Source organism: Apaloderma vittatum, unplaced genomic scaffold (genome assembly GCF_000703405.1).
Source record: "Apaloderma vittatum isolate BGI_N311 unplaced genomic scaffold, ASM70340v1 scaffold3017, whole genome shotgun sequence".
Taxonomy (NCBI): Eukaryota; Metazoa; Chordata; class Aves; order Trogoniformes; family Trogonidae; genus Apaloderma; species Apaloderma vittatum.
Window position 1 is genome coordinate 96,872 of NW_009726492.1, and position 15,872 is coordinate 112,743.

General features: G+C 39.2%; 1 protein-coding gene across 3 annotated transcripts; it reads right to left on the minus strand.

Annotated features, from left to right (window-relative positions):
* Positions 1 to 493: 493 nt before the first annotated feature.
* On the minus strand, positions 494 to 13,924 carry OXNAD1 (oxidoreductase NAD-binding domain containing 1). 3 transcript variants are annotated; one of them, XM_009873284.1, is made up of 8 exons: positions 13,761 to 13,918; positions 13,431 to 13,494; positions 11,179 to 11,285; positions 7,651 to 7,792; positions 4,610 to 4,646; positions 4,404 to 4,504; positions 1,453 to 1,561; positions 494 to 868 (listed from the first exon to the last, which is right to left on the minus strand). In XM_009873284.1, exons 1-8 carry the CDS (start codon positions 13,889 to 13,891, stop codon positions 714 to 716), a joined length of 846 nt encoding a protein of 281 aa, XP_009871586.1. In that variant the 5' UTR covers positions 13,892 to 13,918; the 3' UTR covers positions 494 to 713. The 3 variants fall into 3 exon arrangements, 2 of the variants coding, with proteins under 2 accessions (XP_009871586.1, XP_009871585.1); XM_009873283.1 differs by having other exon boundaries at positions 505 to 868; positions 4,404 to 4,646; positions 13,761 to 13,920; XR_717844.1 differs by lacking the exon at positions 13,431 to 13,494 and having other exon boundaries at positions 4,404 to 4,646; positions 13,761 to 13,924.
* Positions 13,925 to 15,872: the final 1,948 nt, after the last annotated feature.

Genomic DNA, 15,872 nt, shown 5'->3' on the forward strand with positions numbered 1-15,872 from the left:
TGGCAGGTGCGAGCACGAGCTGGACAGGCCACCTCAGCACAGGGACATGTGAATCCCTCTGTCCCGCTCTGCCAGAGGAGAACAGTCTTAACACTTTTACCCTCAGTACTTCTAATGCAGGTCTGAATACAATTGTGAAAAAACATGTCTTTTACTGTCAACACAGTTGACTGAAATAAATGACATAAAAGATCGCTTGTTTTTTCTTCTAGCAAGAAATGGCGAGAGAAGGAAGTCGCAACACAGCAACTCTGCTTCTATAAAAATACTAATTTATTATATAGAACTGGGGAAGGCAGTGTGTTGACTCACGGGCACAATTTGGAGCAGATTCAAAAGTTGTGGCTCGATTTATTATAAACTGACATGGTATTACTACTCAACGCTGCTGAATCAGGCACTGAAAGTCTTTTAAAAGCTGACTAACGGAAGTGTATACAGTGAAAACAGGCTGCTACCCATAAGAAGCAAGCAAACCATCAAAAAAACCCAGAACAGGTAATACCTTTAATATAAGATCACTTTCTTTCCCAAAAAGCAGCAGCATGGTATTACAGGTGTATTATAGGTAAATTAAAGGAACACCATTATGACTGAAGACATCTTCATATACGAAGTAAAATCTCCAAATAATTCACAGTCCATTCCTGTACATTTTAGCTTGTGAAAATACAGTGTAATCAAATAATATATTTTCTGTTCAGCTTGTGTCACTACCACCATTTCTCAAAGAAAACACAGTTTCTAGGAACACCGATGTTAGACAGTAGTTTGGATATAGATTCTATCATTGGAGGTGGACCGCAGATGTACCATAAAGTATCCTTAGATACATGTTTTTCTAGATCCTTCTCAGATATTCTTCCCTCTGACAAAGAAAAAAGGAGGAAATGAGAAAAGGAATATTAATCATAAAGTAACTGCAAAAAGAATGATGGGTTAGAAGTATCTCAAGCACTGATTTCTTAAAAATGCCAGGCCTGTTTAAGGATAATAAGTTTCAAGATTTGAGCCTTCCAAAACTATTTGTTCTTCTGGGGATTTAGATCAGTACCTCTAGTCAAAATGCAGAGGATGTTAGTCCCTGTGGAGGAACATGGATTATATATGACTAAAATCCCACGTTCAGATGAAAAAGATAGCTACCTCTAACACAAATGGAAACGTGATGAAGCATCTCTCTCATGAGCAGTCAGTTTCTCCTTCATCAGTCCCACCTTAAGCAAATACTTTGCTTAATAGTTTCTGGAATAATGTTTGCAGTGGGAAATACCACTATAAAGGTTCCTCTCCAAAGCATGGCATGCACAGTGACATTATTTGGGTTTAACTCACATCTCATTTTGAATCTTGAAATGTAAAAATACTGAAGTATGTGTACAACATCATCCTTTAGGATGTAATCAGACTTAGACTTTAGCTATGATCTCTGTACGTGGCCATTCTGTTTACCTGTAACATGTGGCTGAAGTTCTTTACAGATCTGTGAGCTCTGCTGGGTAACGTGGAAACGACACATGATCTTTCCAGGAAACGCATTCATCAAACTGAGAATATTTTTCTGCAACGTTAAACACACACGCTTACAGCACAGGCCCTTAAGTGAGAGCAGACGCACACACTGGGTCCCAGGACACCGGCGACCGTTACCAAGCACCAAGACCTTTGCTTTTCAGCCCTGAGAACTCGATGGGCTTGACTGGCACACGTGCACAGAACTTCCGCACCTGGAATGTGAACATGCTACCAGCTGTGGTCTTAGTGCTCACCTCCTTTGCAACTGGTTGCAATTTGTAAGATTTGGACCTAAAAACCAGTTGTCCTTTCCTGATCTCTTCCCCATATAAATTCTCATGATTTCCTCTTTCCACTTCCATCTGGGTTTTCCATGTAAAAAAAACCCACAAAACCTGCAGTATGCATTTACCATTTGTTAGGAACTTTTTCAGTCTTGTCTGCTTTACCTGGTATGATTACTGGACCCGTTACTCTCTCACGTCCTCCAGGTAAAATCAACTGTAGTATAATGCTAATGCTATTTTTACCAGAGTAGGGAACTGAAAATTACAGAGTTTCTAAGTCACAACTGTGATAGTTGCTACTGAAAAACCAGCAGATTCAGTTTAAATCATAGTTAAAAAAAAAATAAATTAAAAAATCTGTTGGATGCTGTAATTAGCTCTGAAACTAAGATTTGGTTACTGTCTAGATTCTGTACTATTTGGGGTTTTCACTGCTGGAAGAGACACTGGAAATTCTCTCTTAAAATATTCTGAAATAATAATTTCTATTCTGTGAATAGATAAATCAGCTCATTTTGTTACATGTTGGCTTACTAACTAGTTAGGACACTGAATAGTCAGCCATGGGCTGCTTAAAAAAACCAAACAAACACAACCCAGGCAGATTCTGCTTTCTGATTGCCTGAGAGCAGCACGGGCAGCGCTGCTGTGTGCTAACCCACTGCGAGCTCTGGCGCCGGCTGCTCTCGTGGTTCTGGACGCGACTGTCAACGTCTGTCCCCTTCACATGGAACCACGTATGGTTTGATAGCACTTCTGAAACTGGTCGTGGCCTGGTGTGTTGAAGTCCTAGGGCCAGGGCAGAAAGCATCCCTAAAGGCAGGACTTCACCTGCTTAAATAATCCTGCAGTCCTTCACCTACTTGTAACCTTATCACTGTAATTCACTGGCACGGACACAAAGTGGCAAATATCATACATGTGACATCAGCCACCAAACTACTATTTTCTAGTACACTCAGGGAAGAGACAGGCTCTCTTTTAACTGAATGAAGGAGAATTTCAGCCGCTGAGAGGGCTTGCTGCAGCCCAGTGAGTTTGTGTACACAGTCAGGCACACAGCTGAGCAACACAGACTAAGGGGGAAGACCTATCGCCAGCGGCCCAGCCACACTACGGAAATATGGGTCACGGTTTCCAACCTCACGAGGGCAGGAAGACCCAGCTCACTGGCATCTTGAAGTACCAGAGTTAGTATGTTAGCTTTCATGACTCTAACACTGTATCCTTAAGGCTATTTTAAATTACAAGACTATTTTAAATGACAAGATTTTCAAAAGCACCGCATCTGCCTAAGAAACGAGAGCACGTCCAAAACGAGGGTGAGACCAGTTGCATTATTGTCATCCTTTGTCCCTGTCAGGCTACAGAGAGCTGCTGCTGCTTCAGGGAAGGGGCCTCCAAACCAGTCCCGACCACCCAGCGGTTCCTCACAGGGACTCGTACAGAGGCAGCTCCCAACAGCATAAAGCCTCCACTGACCCTATTTTCTCAATCCTCTGCACAGAAGCAAAGAATTTTCATGTACATGTTCTGGATTTGAGGGACACGTGAAGAATGAAGGGAAGGGATATATTTTAAGCTCTGTGACATATCATTGTGTTCTCCTCCGTCCCAGGAGCTCTAATGCAAAAGCTCTGCTGTCATAACACTGCTGAAGTGAAACTCGGGAACTGCCAGCTCCTACACTGACAAGAATTGTGTGCCCTTAGAACAGACTGGGAGGTTAGGAGTTGGCCAAATACAGGAGTAGGTAAGCTCCAGATTATTATTCTGCTTCTAGCAACAAACAAATGGCTTTTCAAAGAAAGCAAACCTCTTCATATCTAGAAATACGGTAGAAGTACAGAAGAAAAACTAGTGATGGATCCTATATGCAATTTCTAGAATCATGACAGATTTTCATCTTTATCTTACAATCAAAAGCATTCGGTACTTCAAAGAATCCTAAATCATTAGGGATGCTTCTTTACAGAAGCTGTGCTAATTGGATCCTAAAATGTGTTCAGTGACCCTTACTGGCTGAGTTTGACAACTGATCTTTAACTGCTAAGTAAATGTTGATGAAGTACAACACAAGTAATTTCACAAGTGGTTACACATCCTTCACTCATACACTAGTGCCCAATAATAACTAATGTATTATCAATAAAGCTCCCATACTATTTTGGAAAGTATTTCCTTTGGATGTAATTGCTCTTGCTTTGGATATAATTGCTCAATACAATCTATACCGAGACTATGTGCTTACACTATTACAGCATATAGCATTACGCACACTGTTAGTGGGTGTATAACACACATCTATCATAGTATATATAACCTTAAGCACACTATGATGTTCTTGTGAGATTATAGTCAAACGTAACCATTTAGAGCTAACGGACTTAGCAGTGAAGTCACTGAGACGAGGTATGTCCAGTAACGGCCTTAATTTATATACTGGTGTAAGTACTTAACGAAACACATGGAATTGAAGGCAGGAAGTGACTTCTGCCTCTCCTGATGCAGTGTCTTGCACAGACACTGGAATTTGGCAACAAAATGATACTCTAATGCTGAGTATCTGAGATCTATATTTTTTTAAAAAAACAACTTTACCTTAAATAAGAGTTCGCTTGTCTTTTTTGCACTGTAGTACAGCTTCACTGTTCCCATTTTGTATCCATTTCCTTTACCCTCTTGGTATCCATGAAGATCTGCTATATGCAGCAGTATAGAAAACAATGGGTTAATTCCAACACCCCCTGCTATCAGCACTAGTTTTACAGGGGAGTCACCAGGCTGAGGATCAAAGAAGAAATCACCTCCCACTCGAAGAGCCACTTCTGAGTCAAGAGTACACTAGGATGGAAAACAAGATATTTAATTTCAAAACTAAAACCAAAAATTGAAATATTCTTCTTGCACCACAGTCACAAGACTTGCTGGGCTGCATTTTTTTACTTTTATTGACCAGTGAGGGAAAACTGAAGTACTTTAAAATAAATGCACAGTTTCCAGCTAGCAGAGGTGATCTGTTTCAGTGTCTCTAGAGATCTAGTTCTATTCTCAGAAGTCTCAGTCTCCTGATAAGCCAGGATAGTGACTGCCCCTTCCTGCCTCCCTAAGAGCTGAAAGAAGAATGATTCATGCAAGAGTTTTTTGACAGCAGTATGTGGTCGTGAAAACCCAGGATTAACATGTGAGATCACACTTCTACCCAAATCCAGTCTCAAGTCCAAAGAGGCCTGGCTATGAGGTCACAGAAGGAAGTCAAAATGAGTTGCACTGACCCAGAGGGTTTTTCCATCCCCATTCCTAAAAAAATAACAAAACCCCTGAAGTAAAGCAAGTAGCCACAAGAATGTTTTCCTGTGTTTGCTACTTCAGAGTTGCAGAAGAAAAAGCAGGGGAAAACCTTCTCTCTCCTTCATTTGTACATAAGAAATTACTTCTTAAGAGAAATTTGCCTAAGCATTGTTCTTTGATATGTGAAAACCAAATCTGCAACAACAAAAAAGGCACATCTGAGTATTTTCTTGGTAAACTAGTACAGCATCTTGGTATGAAGGTTGAAACAGCAGCACAGAGAAGTCAGGCGAGTTCTCCCACATCACTGCAAGCTAACAGAGCAAATAGGAGCAGAAAAGAGAACTCATTTCAGACCGTATATAGGCTGTGAAAGATAAAACAAAAGGCTTAGGGAAACCAAGGAAGGTGGGGAAAAAAAAGCTACAAGAACTGTTAAAAAATTAGCAGTTAATCACAGAATAAAAATGCTTCCTCCAAAAAACCCTTTTGGTATCAGGAAGCAAAAACTGAACCAAAATTATTTTCATCAATGACAACCATATAGTAAGCAAAGGTCTAAACACCAGGAGGGATCACAGAATGGTTTGGGTTGGAAAGGACCTTAAAGATCATCTAGTTCCAACCCCCCGCACTGGGACGGGACACCTCCCACTAGACCAGGTTGCTCAAAGCCCCGTCCAGCCTGGGCATGTAGCAACAGGACAAGGGGCACTGGTTTTAAACTAGAGCAGGGTAGATTTAGATTAGATATTAGGAAGAAATTCTTTACAATGAGGGTGGCGAAACACTGGCACAGATTGCCGAGAATGGTGGTGGAAGCCCCATCGCTGGAGACATTCAAGGTCAGGCTTGACGGGGTTCTGGGCACCCTGATCTAACTGAAAATGTCCCTGCTCACGGCAGGGGGTTGGAGTAGATGACATTTAGAGGTCCCTTCCAACCCCACACATTCTATGGTTCTATGATTATCTCTTAATTACAGCGTAAGATGATCAGTATTCATAACCTGAAACTAATTTCTCCCTTTTCACTCTACACCACCAAGATTTCCCAACATGTTTTACCCTGTTTTAGAGATGCATGAATTCAGGAGTGTTCCAGATTCATGAGGCAGGAGGAGGACATGGAATATAATATTCTTTGTGGAAATTAGCATTTTTAGGGAGAAACAATCTCATTATCATCTAATCTGCCTCCTTAACCAGCTATAGCTCTTCAAGATTGAACATAGGACACTGGAAGCATCGATTTTAACCAGCAGTCTCCCACCTATTTCAGTGCTTTAGCCATGGCATGGACACCAGAAATCAGCATTCACAAATAAGCCCACAACATTCTGGTGTAATACAGTGACAAAGTGTTGTCCTTTAGCCTAGTTTGTAAATACAGCATTGAAACAGCTTCTGCACAGAAATGAAGCAATCGATACATACACATTTTTCTAAAGAAAAGGCTGTGTTTTGCTAAAGCTACAGATCACACTGTGCTCAGATGGTCCGCTGGCACATGCACTGCAAGTTCTACACACATGTCAAGAGGGTTATTTTGTTTATGTTCCAATGGAGATAACTTGATACGACACCAATTAAAATACCATGGATGGTCACATGCTAACTACTAGATTAGCATCATTTTGCATATTCCCAATTCTTGCAAATCTGCATCAGTCTTTACCGTAACTGTTGGCCACTGAACAAAACTGCACTATTTGTAAACCTAGAAGAATCTGTCAATTTAAACTTTGCAGCCACGTTGCAGCCACCAGGCAGAGAGTAACAAATAGGATGGATCACTGGGGGTTGTGAAAAGAAGTTGATAGGACAGATGATTTATGAAATATGATCAGCAGCAGAAATGGGAATTTTCTGACTATAACTAAAACGGGGCAAATGGATGAACAAAACACTACAAGAGGCCAAAGTGTCAGCCGTCATTCTTAATGCAGCAAAAATGGTGATGTCGTTATTAAAAAAATATTGCACATTTAAAAGAATACTGCAGAAATTCTAAAGTATTCTAAATTCTAAAGTATTCTATTGTTTTATCATTTCAGGAAAACTGATCTAAATATCTCCATTTGCTCCCCCTCAATAATCTAGACTTACATTTATCTGACAATGATTCTCAGTTTATATTTGTAGAAATGGCCAGGAATGATATAGCAGGTTCTCAGGTGTAACTTGGTAATGTGCAACACAGCCTGTTCACAGGGACACAAGATACAACAGGGGCTTTTCAACATTTTTCAGTTCATATTCCAAAGCAATGAGAATCCTTACATGAACCAGATACAATATCACTGTAAGTCCACCAAGCTCGAGTGGAGTCAGAAGACCACAATACCCGTATTGCCACCTAAACATCAATTTCAGAGCCTTACTGCACAAAAGGTCTTAAGATTTACATTGTACTAAAAATGGCTGAACAATTCAACAGCAGTTTTGCACTCAACAGCAAAAAGTGGTCTGAGATCACACACATCACCCTCTTCTACCTCCTCAACACAGAGAAAAATAAAAACCAAAACATAGATCTCACAGTTAATGTCATTTACCTCAGTGTGAATCCAGTGAGCAGGAGGATGAGCAGTGTGCTTAACTGCCAGCTCTAGGATTCTTTCTCTTTCCAGCAGGCCAGGGCTTGAACATATTGAGAATCCCCCAACTACAGATACTCCAGGAATAAAGAAATCAACCCTAAAAATAAACCAGAAACAAAAAGTTTTTTAAAAATCCCAGCAACCCCAAACATGGAAAGTGATAACCAAAACAGCTGTCTTTGTGTCAATTGTTCCTCCTTTACAAAGACATCTTCATTTTTATGACACAACTTTTCCAGAAAAGGACTTAATCTTGAGTAGAATTATTTTCATCTAGAAACGTGCCACTTTTGTTAAACTACAAGTTTTTTAGGCCAGTCAGTTTTTAGACATTTTACTACAGACTAGAATTTGGAGTGTTTAAATAAATTATTTACGTATTAAAAACACAATATGGTCTGATAGAGTGGCTTAAATCCCATTCTTTTTGGTCCCTTTGATGGGCTCTTCAATTTTCAAATATAAGAAGATTGGGAAACTAATTTTAGAGAAGTGACTTTCGATTAAATCCTTTCTTTTCCTGAGAAGATGAAATATCTAAAGTAAATCCAAAATCTGTAAAAAATTTCTCCTGTGAACTAGAGGCAGATACTGCTTTACCTCTGGAACTGCAGTGCCCTCTGGTGGCAGATACCACTTCCTAGCTGAGATGAACTTGAATTGCTACAATTTTTTTAAACTTAAACGACACATGGGTTTCTACAGATTAGAAGGTAACACATGGCTAAGCTTTTGCAACACCAGGAGTATGGAAGGCAAGCCGTTACTACACATCAGCTACATTTTTGTAAAAGTAAGGCTTTGATACTCCAAATAGTATCAGAAAAAGAAATGGACTTATGATCTAACATTTAAACTCCTCTGTGTTGCATTAAGCTTTAAATATTTCAAATTTCCATGGCACACAATAAAATCCCTGTATTCCAGAAGAAAACTACTGTTTAAAACTAATTGTGCTGTTCCCCTTAGGAAGTAACTATAGCGGTAAGCAATGTCAGGTATTTAACTCAAGCCTGACTTAGGCTGGCTCAGCATTAGTCCAGTGAGAATGCAACAAGAAATACAGACTGGCTTCCACTGCAGATAGTCTCTTTAAACAGCAAGGTCGTATTCTTCACAAACATCACAAAATATTGAGGGATAAGCACTTGGAATGGTTCGATATTTTTCAAAGAAAAAACCTTGCCTGCTTACTTCCCACAAAGCTTCACCCTTGAAGGAAAAATATGCCCTCTTTCTCTTGAAGTCATATATACAATGCTATAGTGATATAATTTCTAACTTTATGCTAACAAACGTAATGGTGTACAAAGGTATCTAACTGCAAATGAAAGGCCAACAACCAAAAAAAGTTGAGAGGGCTTATTTCACTGTCCTCAGCTCCTGCAGCCCCACGGACCCCAGGACTCACCTCTCCTGGCAGTAAGGACCTCAGAGATCAGAGACAAGGACTCTTGTAATGCAGCATTTATTGTAGCAAAGAACACCTCAAGGCACTACTAAAGCTCTTTACCACCCTCTGGTGGAAAATAACCTTACAACTTACATTAACAACAAAAATAATATTACATTTATGCTGTGTAGTAACAATCACATTCAAGTCAAATTGTTCTCCTTGACGCAGAAGGGAAACATTTGCTCCTGGTGGGGAAACATACATACAAACCCAAACTCAATCAAATGTAGGTTTTACCCTTCTAAAGTACTAACGTAGGCATTCCCTTCTTTCTGTGTTAGTATTTCTTTCCCAATTATGAGAGATTTCAGGCCACAGTATACTGTTATAGTGGACTGGTTTATATTTCTGATGGCTTGGTCAGCTGTGCGTAAGGGGACTCCTGAAGAAATGCCATCTGCAACAGACTAAGCAGAAGGGGCAGTTTTAGGGGAAAGAAAAGTAGATAACCACCAAAAGAAACTCACAACAAGGAGAGGTGTAAAAAGATGTAAACGAGACATCTTAAGGTGGTTTTTCATTTCCCTCCTTTTAAAGGCTACCTAAGCCAAATCTTCAAGAAAAGAACAATTAGCAATTGCTGGAGGAAGGGATCAGGAACATTAAAACCATAAAGCTACTTCTTCAAAGTATTTCTAACATTCATAAACCTCAATGCACAAGTAACAGCAACAAGTCTCTTCGTTATTAATTGAAGTCAGAGAAAGGCCAGTATCTGCCAGCATGCTTGCAAAACAAATTTTTGCTTCTGAAAAACGTGATAATTAGAGCACTTTCAAAAAACATATACATTTTAGTGGCAGTCTTTGGCTGTAACATCTTACTAGAGCAAATTCTAACAAGTTAGCCTTTTCTATTCAGGAAATTGAGGCCTGGTGTTTTGTATTACTCATCAAAAAAATGCAACCAGTTTATAGCTACAAGAAGAGAAAAGTTGTTGTATACCTTACAATAGCATTAGAATACTTCCAAGGAAGAAGAAAATGAAGAAGAGTAATTATAATTAAAGCTTTCAGTTTTCAGCATGATAATTTCTAAAACATTTTTGGAGGGTAAATGCACTTTCCAAGTACTGGCAAGCAAGAATTCCATATGAGTCACTGCACATGTGCAAAAACTGCAGCAAATTACTCCACAAACAAATTATTGCAATCAGCATCTTGTGTTCTGGTTCTAAATTTAAAAGCCAGCGTATTAACACTACATGAGTAACATACGCTGTTAATACCGTAGCAGCTATACTTTGATTCCAGCAAAACCGCTTTCAGATGGCCTAAGCCAATAAAAAGTTTAAGAACATTTAAATGCCCAATGCCAAAAGCAACTACTCAGAGATTTAAACTAATTTGTAAGAGGAAAAATAAAACAGTGATTGAGTTGAAGTATTTTTAACAAGGAAGGTAGACAAGCATGAAAATTCACTAGTTCCCTGGGAAAAAAAGCTGTAAGGTTGCTTAAACAACCAACTAATTATTTCAAAAGCTTAATAACGCAATGTTTTTTGTTATTTTCATGTTTGCGTATCTATATTTATATATTAATCTGACTTAACAGGATTAATTTTCAGAGTGGAAACTTAGAGAGGAAGAAATAACAGTTAACATGTAATTCTGATTTAATTATAAACTAAAAATAAGTAACTTGCAAATCAGCAGTCTTGTCTCCAGTGTAACCAAAAAAGTAAATAAAGACAGTAAAGACAGGCTGCGGAATAAAGTGCGGTGTACTTCAAAGTACTCCTGAGGAAACAATGTAGTATACATAAACCAGAGGAAAATACAGAAATGATCAAACTACATTTAAAGAATACCCATTCTTGCCCTTTAAAAATTAATATTAGTATATTTAATAATGGCTATTTTAAATTCATCCCAAATATCAGCTATTTGACAGAGCACCCAATAATAAAATATCACATGATGTAAAATAACTTTTTTTCCCAAGGCTCAAGTATCAGAGTCCTTTTAACATCTCCTTGCAGTGCACTTGTGGTAGTAATTTTCCCCTCAAATACCAGAAGATCTTACCACTGTCCTGCTTTGAAAGTAAAATCTTTATTTGCAATAGCCAGACGAAGTCTTTTGACTGTCTCAGATTCGTTGGTGATTCCACACACTTTTGCTTGTGAAATTACCTACAAAAGGAAAAGAGATGTTTGTTATGTTATGTTATGTTATGTTATGTTATGTTATGTTATGTTATGTTATGTTATGTTATGCTATGCAGAGATCATTTGCAGCAAAAGCACTCGAGAATCTGTGTACAAGACACCTATGGCTTCGCATGTCATCTGTGGTATTTTATTACCTAAAGCAGCAATATCTTTTTCACTGGGGTAGAGAAACAAAAATGAATTCACTCACATAGTCACTGAATGGGGAAATGGCTTTCTACTTACAGTCCACCTTGCCTGTCACTGTTTGTTGGAATTGTATTTCAGTTGAAGGGAACATAACAGTTGCTGGTTACCACTTTTCAGATTCTTTCAACATCTCTACATGGCAAATACTCCTGTATCTTTCAGCAACAAAGTAAAAAGATCTCTGATACAAAGACCCACAAAGGAAACTCCTAAAAGATCAGCTGCTCTTGATGTCCCAGGGAGAATTCTGGATCTGTTCTATTTAAGTAATTAAATGCATTACTGAAAGATTATGCATTAATGCATAAGGCATTAATGAAAAGAAACCAACAAGCCTTGTGTTACTGCTTTTAGGCACGTACCCATCTGACCACATCCGTGATCTATGAGCACAGGGAAACTGCACCACCAGCATTCACTGCCAGTTAACAGAAAACATTTTTGTTTGGCAGCCAGATGGGAGGGGATGTTAGAGCTATAGTTGATACCCCTTGTAAAGAGAATTTAAAAAAAGATATAAAAAATAAACAATACTTTTCTAAATAAAAAGCACATTTTGCAACAGGACCATTGGGGAGGAGGTTTCCACTTAAACTTCTCCATGTCTATCGGTACAATGTGGATTTTCATTCTCTCTCCTCCCTGCCCTTGCTCTTCATGTATTTCTGACGTATAATTTTTAACCTTTCTCCCCTACAAAGAAAATATATGAGGCATTTCTTTCTACACAGGCCAATATACAGATTTTACTGTGTTAAAAATGCTGATGTCATTCACCACACTAGGAAATACTAATAATCCCACCACAACTCTACCATTTCTCATTTGTGTAAGATCAAACAGATAAAAAAAAATTAAAAACTTTAAGCGACTATGCTCTAATTTAAAACACATGTCAGGAAATTAATTTATTCATAAAGCAACGACTGAACACGTCCACTGTCCCATTAAACAGCAGGACATTTGCCAATTTAAAATAAAGTAGCGTACACTTCTTTTCAGCTTTAGCTGACAATATTGGAAATGCAATCTCTCTTAAGTTAACAACAGAAATGTCAGACACATGAGTTAAATAGTTGTTCTGATGGAAAAACCTTAAGTGCAGGAAATGGACATTAAGTTTGGACCTTCTTCATTCCCTTCTTTTCAGCACACTCCCTAACTTGTTCTTCTCTTCATACATCTGACAGAGTACTGAACATTTAATTCTTAATCTGTGTGAAGTTAGTACAAAACTAGAATTTGAGTCAGGGAGATCACAGACATTCAGCTGGTTTTTTGGACCATCACTAGAGTATCCAGCTGACCCAGAGCAAGGCTGCAGTGAGAGGGAGGAGGACACAGGACTCCTGCTTTGCCCCTGTATTTCCAGACAGTGTTAGGCACTTTTTCTTGCCCTGGTCCTTCCCCTGGCCACTCTTCAACAGGCGATGGATGTTGTGGAGCACGCACACTAACGCAACACAGACCTACGATTCTTTCATCTTTCTACAGGACTGAAATGGCCAAATAAGGCAACACAGACTGAGGGAAGCCAACTGCTGATCAGACGGAATTTAAACCAAGCCATGGATTTAAAATAAACTGATTTTAAAGTGGTCAGAAATCAAGTAACAAAGAATAAATCAAACATTAAAAAAAAGAAACAGCTTAATCCTCTGATATGCAGAGAATTTACAGTAGCAAGGACTGAGCCTCGCTCTTTCACGTCTCCCATACAGCTTCCTTCTCTTCCTCAGGCCTTAACAGAGTTCCATGTCTTATAACAATATCAAATATGAAAAATGAGAAGAAGTAAAACAGACTCTAGTAGAAGACAAAATTCAGTCTAAGAATCAAATACAATTATCCAGTTTCTTGACACACAAAAAAAAACCAACCAAAAAAACCAAACATCCTAAAGAACAGAACACCAACCTCCTGGCGAAAATTATTTGCTGTCCTCTCTAGATGATCCATTTTCCTTTTTGATTTTATTGTGCTGCAACAAAAAGAAAAGATAATTGTCCTTTTAACAGCTGTGCTACTGTCCCTTACTGATACGAATTTCTATTAACATAACAATTTACCAGTGTAATCCAGACAACAGATGACTTAAGCCTAAATAAGAATCAAATATAAATACATGATTGGGAGCTAAATAAGTATTTATAGATCTGTAAGAATTTGTCAGCTTCAGTTTGACAGTGTTACTATGACATTATCTTTAAAAAAAAAAAAAAAAGTTTTTATATGTGGCTAACCTACCCGTTTGCTGTGCAGTAACAAAAAGCAGAGTGCCTCAAACCCACCGATGCAGAAGGAGTGGGAAATATTCTGCTCGCACCTCTCAGTAATTGAGAAAGAGTAAATCCCACACAAACAGTAGCATGAGCCATGATGACTGGGCCGTCTGCAGAATCACCAGCTCCTGAAAAATCCATATAAATATTTGCTAAAGAAAACAGTCACTGCTTGACACGTCTTGCTCCCACCCTTTATTTCTCTTAAATCAGAAAGGCCAAAGCTCAGCTGGAGCTAAAACTAGCAATAGACATATAAGGTAGCAAGAAGGAATTTTAAAAGCATGAAAGTATCATAAAGTTCAGTGAAAATGTGCATCCATCGACTGAAGGGGAAAACTACCTTGTCACAAATGATATGGAAAAGGCAGAAGCACTCAACACCTTTATTGCCTTAGATGACACAGGCACAGTCCAGACCTCGGCGTCTACCAGTCGCGTCTGGGAAGAGGGATAAGTAGGAGTGGGGCCAGCAAATGCTGAGAGAAGCTGGATGGTCTCAAGCACACCGAGCCAGAGGGGTGACACTCAGGGTTGCTAAGAGACACAGCTGACATGCTTGTGAGGCAACTGCCTGTTACCTACAAAAACCAATTATTGGACAAAGTCTTCAGTTGACTAGAAATAAAGACTAATGCATGGTCATTTTTAAAAGAGGCAGCCATAAGCACTTAGGTCCAGTCAGCACCACTTCAGTCTCTAGAATAAACTGCTCAGAGCTTGTCCCCTTCCCCGTGTGAAAGCTAAGAAAGTAATTAGGGAGACTGAACACAGATTTACCAAGGACAAAATACGTTTGATAAATTTTAATGCCTACTGTGATGAAACATCTGGTCATGCAGCTGAGAGGACAGCAGTGGGTACAATACACCCTGACTGTCCTGTGGCTTTTGGCATCGCCCCCCATAGCACACACACTGGGAAGCTGAGGCCAGGTGGCCTGCTGGAGTGGTTGAAGACTTGATGGCTTCAAGTTGTTTGAGCTGCAGGCTAGTAACAGCAGGAGTACCCTGGGGTTGCTATTGGGGCTGATACAGTTTGATAAATTTATCACTAACTTGGATGATGAGACAGAAGGTACCATCAGCAAACTTGTGCATTATACTAAATGAGAGGGATGGGTGACATGCTGACTGGGAGTGCTTCACTAAAAAAGAGACTGAGAAACACCAGGAATGGAAACCTGAAATCTCATGGACTTAAAGAAGTACAAAGGTCTACAGCTAGGACCAGCTTAATCCAATGCTAGCAACAGTCCTGCTCCAAGCAGGAGCTTGGACAAGATGACCCTCCGACTACGACTAGAAGTCCCTCCCAACCAACATATCTGTGATTTTAAATGCTCAAGCAGTGTTGATGTTTGCAAGAAGACCAAACGCTGAACATGCTGTCCCTTTCTACTGGTAAAGAAAGGGTTCTGGTTGGAAAATTTTGTAGCCATTAAATAAAACTGTTTGTTTACAGGGTTATTTAAAGCCACATAGACCCCTCATACTTCCATACATCCTACCTACTACTTACATCTCTGGGCAGTTAAACAAGTAGCAGACACTCACAGGCACTACATGGTGTGAAGCTTCAAAACCACAGGCTCGAATGGAGCTATGGCAGAGCGAGAGAAACTGACACGTACAATATTCAAAATAAGTCAGAAATGCACTTCATTTACAAAGTGTAGGAACAGGTTCACAGTGAGCCAAGAGGTATTCCTCCTTACTGATAAATCCACCTTTGTCTTTCCTAAAATGGATTGATGCAACTCCCTGTCATGCTATCATCACCTATCAAATTATATTATTTCTATGATGCAGTCCATTGCTTTTTGAAAGCATTCTTAATCTTTTACTTACATTTACATCTCCTCCATTCTTTTAAGGCACGCAATTTATTTTCAAAATGGTTTTGCTTTTTATTTTGAATCCTTTGAAATGGCAACAACCCAGCTTGTTTAACTAATCAAGCCTAGACTCTCTAGGCTTTCACAGACAGCTGCATTGGCTGGTCACTTGGCAATCTGTCCTGTTTGTATTCTTGTACCAACGGGAAGCAGAGCTTTTATAAATTAGGCTGATGAGAA

Coding starts and splice junctions, on each gene's coding strand:
- OXNAD1 (XM_009873283.1), bottom strand. CDS start 13,891: ATGGCTCATGCTACTGTTTGTGTGGGATTTACTCTTTCTCAATTACTG. Junction 4,647..7,650: donor CTCACTGGATTCACACTGAG/GTAAATGACATT, acceptor TTTCCATCCTAG/TGTACTCTTGACTCAGAAGT. Junction 869..1,452: donor ACTTCAGCCACATGTTACAG/GTAAACAGAATG, acceptor TTTCTTTGTCAG/AGGGAAGAATATCTGAGAAG.